We start from the raw sequence: 9,045 nt of genomic DNA, 5'->3' as shown, positions 1-9,045 counted from the left end.
ACCACTCGATCTATCCATCACCCGAAAAAATCACCACCCGAATCATCCATCCATTTACTTCCGGGTGAACGGATGGATCGGGTTATAATCGGGTGAAATTACCTCAAAATAATGCTAACCATAAAATTTCAGAAAAATAAAGTTTCAACCGACAAAACCATAGATCCACAACCACAATTCAAATTAAGCTCAAAATCACAATAATTCGCATACAGAAATTAGGAAAATTAGGTTCGGCATTGGGCTTTTAGATTTGGACATTTAGCTAGGCCTTGAGGATTGGACCTAAAAAATGTTTCTTTTTAATAAACGGGTGATGGGTAGGATTAACGGGTCGGGTGATGGATGAAAATTGTCCACCGGGATCCGATCCATCACCTGCATCCGTTAATCCGTCACCCGTTCACCATCCGTTTAAAACGGGTTTTCACCCGTCCATTAAGACAGATGGACCGGGTGACCGGGTGGTCCACTGGATATTTCCATCTCTACTCATAAGTTAGGAACAATAATGCTCCGAAGTTAGTTGATGACTCTATTTCACTTATATTGCAAGACTTAAGGAAAATAAATATTACTCAAAATAGTTTTCTTTGTTTCTAAAGTAATTTCCTTTTTCGTGTTATATCTCTTCTAAGTTTCATCTAGAAACATATTACAAAAACAGGTGACTTATGGGGATAGTTGTATATACACCTAGAATATTTTTTTTTAATAAGATCTTTTTGTTTATTCTCTCATAATATCTATTTTTATTATCATTATCAATTGTATCATTGCTCTTTTGTAATTGTAGACAAAGGTGACATACATATATTTTTCAAAAAACTATATTCTTTTACATAAAATCGTATTACATCTCTGTTGATATAGACTATAGTGCTCACTATACAAGAATCAAAAGCTAGCCTAGCTAGTTTAAGATCCTCCTTCCACCCCTAAAACATAAGTTCGATTCTTTCTTTTTACAAGTGGAATCCCCAAATTCTATCGCATTCGTAAAATGCAATATAAGAAGTGGTCACAAGAAACCTTTCGAGACTCTTTGCCACAATTCCCTCATACCCACGGTTATGGACTAAAAATAGGTCTACTACGTGATTAGTGGAAAACTTTACAATAACCAAAACTTTGTTGAAATTCTGGTGGTCCCTTTTTCTATTCACAAAAAAAAGTTTTTAACTCTTTCGATGATTATTCAAACTTCAAACAACAATACTTATCACTTAATCTTTCTAAACACGTTGCATTAGACCAGGAAAATTTGTTGATAAAGGAGAACTTTCTTCATCATCTCAGAAAAAAACAACTTTTGTTTCGTAATTTATTCAGTTTAAACTACCAACTTCTGTGTTATATATACTGTCATATAATTTACAATTTTTGCACCAAAATCAACCAACAACAACAACATAAAGGATTTTTGCGTGACAGGTACGAATCCCAGAAAACATATTAATAAAAGATTGAATCTTTGTCTTCAATTTTGTTTCATTACTTTCTATTTTTGGCATTAATGCTAAAGATCGTGCACTTTGTTCTCCACTTTCTATTTTCTCTCTCCTCTTTCTCTCTCAATATCTTATTTTTTTATGCATCAAATTTTTAATTATTGGATCAATTTTTTTGTTACCTAAACTGAAACCCTAATGTGATAGGTGGGTATATAAAGTTTTGATCTTTATGTGATTTATTGATTTATTTCTATTTTTGTTATGTTTTTAATGAATTTTAAATTGATGGGTTAATATTAGTGATGACATGATTAATAATTTTCAGGGTAAATTTTGCTCCAATATTTTGGGAAAGACTGAGATTGAAGATTTTGTGTTTCTTATGAAACTGATGTTGAGAAATAGAATTGAATTGTAAGACAAACAAACATGGCTGTGAAGAACGTAAGTGTTTTTTCTTACATATTGACATTATTATATTATTGGGTTGTTGTTTTTATTATTATTATTATTTTGTTGATGGAATATTTTTTCTTTTTTCCATCTATTGTCATTTGATTTATCAAAGTCTTTGCTGAACTGTTCATATCTGCATGTGGGTACAAGTGTTTGATTTGTTTTTTTTATGATTGTGTATTTCTTTGTTATATACTCTCTCGGTTTCTATTTGTTCTTCCTATTCGGAATCTTATTAAAAGACGGAAAAAAAAGTCGAAGTAGGAAAAACTGAAGAACATTTTGGAATCAGAGGGAGTATTTTATCATTTGAATCAGTAATTGTTTATCATGGTATCAAATTCGGAATTTTGTTGCTTTTGTTGTTGGATGGATTATTACATTACTATAGTATGATAAAGGGAGTTACATATTTGTGTGGAGGATCATTGTAGGAAGTTTACTGTATTGTTTCAGACTAATTCTCCTCTTATCATTCCAATTGTTTAATGAGCAAGACATTTCTGATTGATTTATCTTCTATTATGAAAATCTTGCCTATTAGTCTATTAAAATAGTCTGCACAAGTGATTTTTCTGGTTTAGACAGCAGAATTCTGCTTCAATGTGGACTTTCTTCGTATCTATACTTAATCCGCGGAATATCAGTTTATGATGTTGCAAACACTGGTTTTGTTTACCATACTTGGTCAAATAATCATACTAGAAAGTGAAAGAAGTAGTAGTATCATTTTTGGTAATGTTCAGCTGTAGTTTCTGTGAGTGTAGTGACATTCTTGGTACATATGAGGATTCAAGGGTCATGGTTATTGGTTATTGGTGATCTATAATAAATACTTTGTTTATGCTTTTTAAGAAGGGATTAGAGCTTTAGGTCTTAGGGAAAACGAACGTATATGATCGACTTCTGCATCACCTCCTTAGCACTGGGAATTGGGATGAGACAATGCGATATAGCAGTAGTGAGCTTCTTTGGTGCTACTGAGAACATGTGCTCCTGGATGTTGTGGCAACAATTTGTAGAAGTATGAGGATGGCCGCCTTTATTTTCCTTATTAGATTGTTGTCACATTATCTGGGAGATATATAGTTTAGGTGCATCTATTTTTCTCATAGGCAGTATGTGTTAGGACTTAGTACGTAGTAGAGCAGCTTTTAATGGTAGGTGCTTATCTAGGATAATTGGTTAAATTAACCCATGATTGACTTAGCTTCTTTTTTCAACTCCAGGCTTCTCAGGATAAGGTAAGTTGCACTCGTATTGCTGGCATTTCATGAATAAAATTGTCTATTATAGTAAATTAGTATCATTGGAAATTGTGAACACCTTTGTTAGCTATGCATTTATCACAAACGTTAGAAGATTAAAGAAAGATATCTTCCTTTCAGACATTCGATGTTCTTATTCTCTGCATGAATACGAAGTTTACTCTGTCTATGGACACTGTTGGGGTTTTGATGTATGAATCAAGATTATTTTACTGAATCTTGATTGTGCCAACTGTTCCAAGTCTTTAACAGCACATTCAAGTTATTTCCTTGTTATAAGACTTTACGAAACTGATAATATCATGGTATCTTGAATGCCAGATTGTATTAATTTCTGAAAAAAGCCGAAGATCATGGATTTGCAATGTTTTTCAAGCAGCTTCTGCACTTGTTTTAACTTACGTTATAGGAAGTGTGTTCATTTTACCAGTTTACAGACAGGTATCTTCTGTACCCTACCAAAATTCTACTTATTACGTTGCACTCTAAGCTAAGTTCGTAAGAGAAATTGCTGCTTTCTTCTAGTCCTCCAACAGATGGTTTGCGGTTACACTCCAGTAACCTTACATAAGTAATCTTGTCTTTCTGTGCAGGAGACTCCGAAAATGGCATTAGCTGAAAATATGGACATATTGCTGGGTAATAGATGTGAGGTCTGTTTTACTTCCTATGCGGTAACTAGTAAAATGGGTTCCTTTCATCTTATGCTTTTTCTCTGTTTTAGAACCAGTGCAGACCACGTGGAAGCGAGTCCTTGCCTCAAGGTATAGTTGCAAAGGGTTCCAATCTGGAAATGCGACCACTATGGGGACTACCAGAGGTATATGGTGTTTCTTTACGTTTATTTAGTGAGTGAGGCTATTTGCCAACTGCTAACCACACATGACACAACAAGGGTAAAATGAAGAAAAAGAAAGTTTTTTCCTTATTCTTATCTGTTCTTTAGCTCAGTGTTGGAGAGTTTTTCCTATTTAGCTGAAAAAATCTTTTATGTTTTGATACGTTTTTAAATATCATATCACAACTGTCATGGAACATTTGATTTTGTTGTACATTTACTTGAACAGAAACGTAACTCGTCAGTTAGTTTGCTGGCAATGGCTGTTGGCATTAAGCAACAACAACTTGTGAATGCAATGGTTAGCAAGGTAATTATCTCAACAGTGTTCATCCTGGCTTACTTCTCTAGCTCAGGTACTGCATTACATTTTAGTCTTTGAATGTGGTATTGCAGTTTCTCTCGAGGGGTTTTTCAGTAATGCTTTTCCATTATGATGGTAAAGTCAATCAATGGAACAACTTTAGTTGGAATGATCGTGTCATACACGTATCTGCAATAAATCAAACTAAGTGGTATTACCCTCGTCTAATTTAGCATTGCTTATTCTCATGTGATAATTACCCTTTTGGCTTATTCAAAGCATATTATATCATGTGCTATGCAGATAGTAGGTCCAAATGGTGTCTTTGATATTAGATTAATTCGTATGTTCTGACTTTGCTCAGGTATTTTATGATGGTATAGGTGGTTTGCAAAGCGGTTCATGCACCCAGATGTAGTTGCTGCCTATGAATATGTTTTCCTCTGGGATGAAGATCTTGGGGTAGACTATTTTGACCCTATACGGTGTGTACTGTCCTGCACATTTACAGCATGAAACGTTAGCCTAGGATGAATTATTATTTGTAATTACGTCAATGAGTTAACTTTGTGTAGAAACGTGTGTAAAAATATCTTTATTGTAGGTATGTGTCGATTATTAAAGAGGAGGGGCTTCAAATCTCCCAGCCAGCACTTGATGGTAACAAATCAGAGGTGCATCATCAGATCACAGCTCGTGGAAGGAGAGGAAAAATTCACAGGTTATTGCTATATATATTATTGATACTCCACTGTTTCACTTTGACTTCCTGATGTGCACTTGTACTTGGGTTGCTTACTAGTTGCTTGTGAATCAAGCTGATAGATCTCTAACTTTCATGCATCAATTTTATATTCTGCCTAACTATCTCAAGCTATCTTCCGAAAGCAAGTTAAGAGCTGACATATGAATACTTGAGATAGTGCAGAATCTTTCTATTGGCTCTTCTGTTCTCGGTTGTTGTAAGCTAACTGGAACTAATTTACGCTTTGCAGGAGGATGTACAAGCATGATGAGTGCTATGAAGACAGTAAAGGTCCTCCTTGTACTGGGTAAGCTTATCTCTAACTTTTAGTTGCCAGTACCAACTCCAAGGCCCTTATCTGAACCTTTTCTGCAACTTATATTTTTAGATGAAAAGAACGTGAATATAAAAATGGAAACAAAGGATAAGAAAATTGAAAATATAATCCGTTGGCGCTCTATAAACTTTAGGACGTAGTAAGGAGTCTAAGAGCTGATTCTTCAATAATCTTACATGCTTTGCAGATGGATAGAGGTCATGGCTCCGGTATTCTCACGGGCAGCATGGCGTTGTGTATGGTACATGATTCAGGTATGCCTGCCTTTTAATCTATAGTTTTCCTTCTTGACATAATGTAGGGAATCTTGTGAATCATGTATTCTATGATTGATATCTTTTGCCCCTTCATTGCTTTGGTATCCTGTCACAAAGCTGTGCTTAATTGGCTAGTATTCTAGATCATACTTCCTAACTTGTGGTGAACAGAGACTAGTCTCTGATTATGCTAGTACTGTGCTTATAAGGTGGGGAAAAGCTCATAAAATTGGAATATGGTGTGTGTTAAGAGAGGGGATCTTGAACTTTAACTGTAAGAGAGGATGGTTAAAGATGGTGGAGACGTGAGAGCCTGGTAGGTGCGGGATGTATAGGGCTAGTCCCAGAAGAAACTAAAATACTTAGAACATTATTAATATCAAGTGAAGTTCTTTCGGTGCGGGATGTATAGGGCTAGTCCCAGAAGAAACTAAAATACTTGGAACATTATTAATATCAAGTGAAGTTCTTTCTCATAGACAAAACTAGAACCTTATATTATTAACAAGCCATGTTGTGTTAAGTACTTGGAATAACAATCTTAAGTGACTTTTGTGTATGTGCTTAGTGCTTACTTTCTTAGTTTCTTTCACACATGTATTAGAGCCCTGTAAATGGGGTCTTACGGAGATATTAAACGAAACTAGAATACTTGGAATCACAATCTCATGTGACTTTCTTTGATGTGCTTATTTTCTTGCATACAATTACCACTAGTGCAAAGGTGATCATGCCTTGCATCACTTCCTGTAATTAACTACTAATCACTCACCTTATAGGAACTGCCAAGGATTTCCTACTCTACTGGACTTCTTATATTATTAATTATTAAACTGATCATGCTAGAAGCTTAATCACATGATATATTACAAATAAACAAAAAAATGTAAAAATGGAAAACCTGATAATAGTTGTACCTTCTCTATTATATCTGCGTCACTTGATTTATGGAGTAGCATACTAGAACAGACCATTAGTATATTAGGAAAAATTAGAACTTTTTTTCTGAAATTCTAAATTAGTTGTGTGAATATTAATTCCGAATGGAGGCAATATTATTACTAGTGAACAAAGGTGTGCCTATTGGATGGTGCGGTGGAGACGAGAGACATTATTCATGTTCTTATCCAATGTCATTTGCAGAATGACTTGATTCATGCTTGGGGTTTGGACATGCAGCTTGGATATTGTGCGCAGGCAAGTTCCTGATGATCCTTTTCTGGCACACTTGTTTTGTGCACTTTCCTCGTTTAATTATAAGTCTTTTTTTCCTTTCTCTGTTAACAGGGTGATCGCACCAAAACTATTGGGGTTGTGGATGCCGAGTATGTGATTCATCATGGCCTTCCTACACTAGGGGAGCCGTTAGGGACAAAGGTTAGATGTAGCTCATTCCTTGTTAACCTGTACCCCTTCATTCATCGGACTGCAAATGGTTGATCAACATCTGATGCGGAACTATATTGAGCTATTGAAGTACTAGTTTTCTTATCTAGGAGGAAAGGTCAGGCTCTCAATTGTATCTAACCCTTTCGTGGATTTCTTTTGCAGCCTAAACTTCATGTTCTTGACGAGCGGATTGAAGTAAGTCTTCTGGATGGATTCTTTGCTTTCCCAATTATTATTTATCCTCATATCAAGTCAGCCTTTTCATATGAACCTCTGTTGGAATATGTTACTATAGGCAATTCAACATGGTATCATGCAGCATGATTTGTATGTGTTTCGTCACTTTCGTGTGCTGTGTGTGTATATATAGGTGCATTTGTATGAATGTACTTTAACGACAATAGAGCATAGCATATAGACCAATTTTACATTAATTTGGTTGATGAAATACTGAAATCGGCATCCTTGAACACTTCTCAGGTGAGGAGACAGTCCTACAATGAGTTCAAGATTTTCAGAAGACGGTGGAATAAAGCTGCTCTAACGGATGAATGCTGGACAAATCCCTATCCGGAACCATTGAAGCCAATCTTCCGGTAGCAAGTACAGATTACCAAGATTGCCTTTATACAGAGACTAAGAACATACAACGGTTTATCGATAGCTTTTACAGAAATGAAGACTGCTAACTATTTATCAGGATTCAGGAAGAACATTTTGTACAGTGGAGTTTGTATACTGCCAATTACAGCGTATTGAAGCTTTTGAGTATTCTTTGTTAGGTTTGAATTATGTGCCATATTTGGCTTGCATATGTTATGTATACAACTATATATGATACAATTTTATCATGGCAATCTTAATACATGACCATTTTAATTGTAGAAATTGTTGTGTAGTTCTGTCATGGTTTGAAGACAACCATATAACAGGATATGTACTTTTTGTGTGATAAAATTGCAAGTTCTTTAGCTTGCAAGTACTTATGATTAGAAATCCTACTCCAGATAATACAGGATTTATTTGTACTTGTGATGAGAATATTCAAGTTGTAACAACAGTAATATCGACGAAATTCGATCTTAGGTCATGGACTCATGAGAAATATTTAGTACTTACACATTTTTTCCTTGTAGACTAGAAGTAGTTAACATTCAACTAAGTTGAGTCATTAGTATGTCAATCTTGCATTCTTGTGTTCCAAGGGTTATGTAACCATCTTAATTGCATTAATATTCAAAATTACCTAATAATGCTTAGTACTTTTATTTTTTATATAAATTTTTATTCTTGGAGATGTCCCTTTGTTTTTGCTTATCAATAACTAATCCACTAATCTAATGTAATCTTATGATTCTCATCTAAAAACAGATTATACAAAATTACCACATATATATATATAGAAGGAAATGTGATAATAAAGGACTGGATCACCAATTTTCGTTTTTCAATTCATGATCATACAATATAGTAATGGTACTAATTATGCAATTTCGCATATACTGTCAAATTTGTGATTTTTTTTTTTTTAAATTTTGTTACCATACATTACAACTTTAAAGGTGGTATTGACTTATTGATTGACAATTAAAATATCTGAAGGAAATTACATGTCTTAAGTTATTTCTGATCATGATAAAGAGTCGGAATATTTCATGCAAATTACATAGTATTGCACTATTAAGAAAATGTGCCACGTGACGCTCTCCCTAGGGAGTTTTAATTTGATTCATGTAATCCATGTAAAATAAAAAAATTAAGAAATTGCATAGTATAGAATTTGATCCCGAGACCTCAAATACATATACTAAAGGTTTAACTACTAGGCTAAGTTGTATTTAGTATTATTATTATAAAGTACTATATTAATAAATGAAATGTTTTCTTACTCGGAGTATAGCCCGAGCCTAATAACTAGTTACTCATTAAATTCGTCTACCAAAGGACCCTCCATAGTCCATAGTATTGTTCATCCAGCCATCCAGATTCCAGATATT

The 9,045-nt window shown here is 34.4% G+C and overlaps 1 protein-coding gene across 3 annotated transcripts; it reads left to right on the top strand.

Annotated features, from left to right (window-relative positions):
• Positions 1 to 1,094: 1,094 nt before the first annotated feature.
• Positions 1,095 to 7,936, top strand: LOC104890221 (hypothetical protein). Of its 3 annotated transcripts, none has more exons than XM_010675619.3 (15): positions 1,095 to 1,434; positions 1,780 to 1,898; positions 3,500 to 3,619; positions 3,772 to 3,831; positions 3,903 to 3,998; positions 4,246 to 4,326; positions 4,413 to 4,531; positions 4,704 to 4,805; positions 4,925 to 5,041; positions 5,316 to 5,372; positions 5,590 to 5,656; positions 6,803 to 6,856; positions 6,947 to 7,036; positions 7,211 to 7,243; positions 7,529 to 7,936. In XM_010675619.3, exons 2-15 carry the CDS (start codon positions 1,884 to 1,886, stop codon positions 7,646 to 7,648), a joined length of 1,131 nt encoding a protein of 376 aa, XP_010673921.1. In that variant the 5' UTR covers positions 1,095 to 1,434; positions 1,780 to 1,883; the 3' UTR covers positions 7,649 to 7,936. The 3 variants fall into 3 exon arrangements, with proteins under 3 accessions (XP_010673921.1, XP_057250486.1, XP_010673922.1); XM_057394503.1 differs by having other exon boundaries at positions 1,095 to 1,435; positions 1,806 to 1,898; XM_010675620.3 differs by lacking the exon at positions 1,095 to 1,434 and adding an exon at positions 1,505 to 1,658.
• Positions 7,937 to 9,045: the final 1,109 nt, after the last annotated feature.

The sequence above is a fragment of the Beta vulgaris genome, chromosome 4 (assembly GCF_026745355.1).
Source record: "Beta vulgaris subsp. vulgaris cultivar EL10 chromosome 4, EL10.2, whole genome shotgun sequence".
NCBI classification, from domain to species: domain Eukaryota; kingdom Viridiplantae; phylum Streptophyta; class Magnoliopsida; order Caryophyllales; family Amaranthaceae; genus Beta; species Beta vulgaris.
Note: the sequence above shows the minus strand (reverse complement) of the source record. Positions and strands in the feature narration are given on the sequence as shown.

Bases quoted from the DNA above. Each gene is read 5' to 3' on its own strand.
- LOC104890221 (XM_010675619.3), top strand. The intron at 5,042-5,315 runs GTTATTGCTATA...TACGCTTTGCAG, and splicing joins AGGAGAGGAAAAATTCACAG to GAGGATGTACAAGCATGATG. The intron at 7,037-7,210 runs GTTAGATGTAGC...TTTCTTTTGCAG, and splicing joins GGGAGCCGTTAGGGACAAAG to CCTAAACTTCATGTTCTTGA.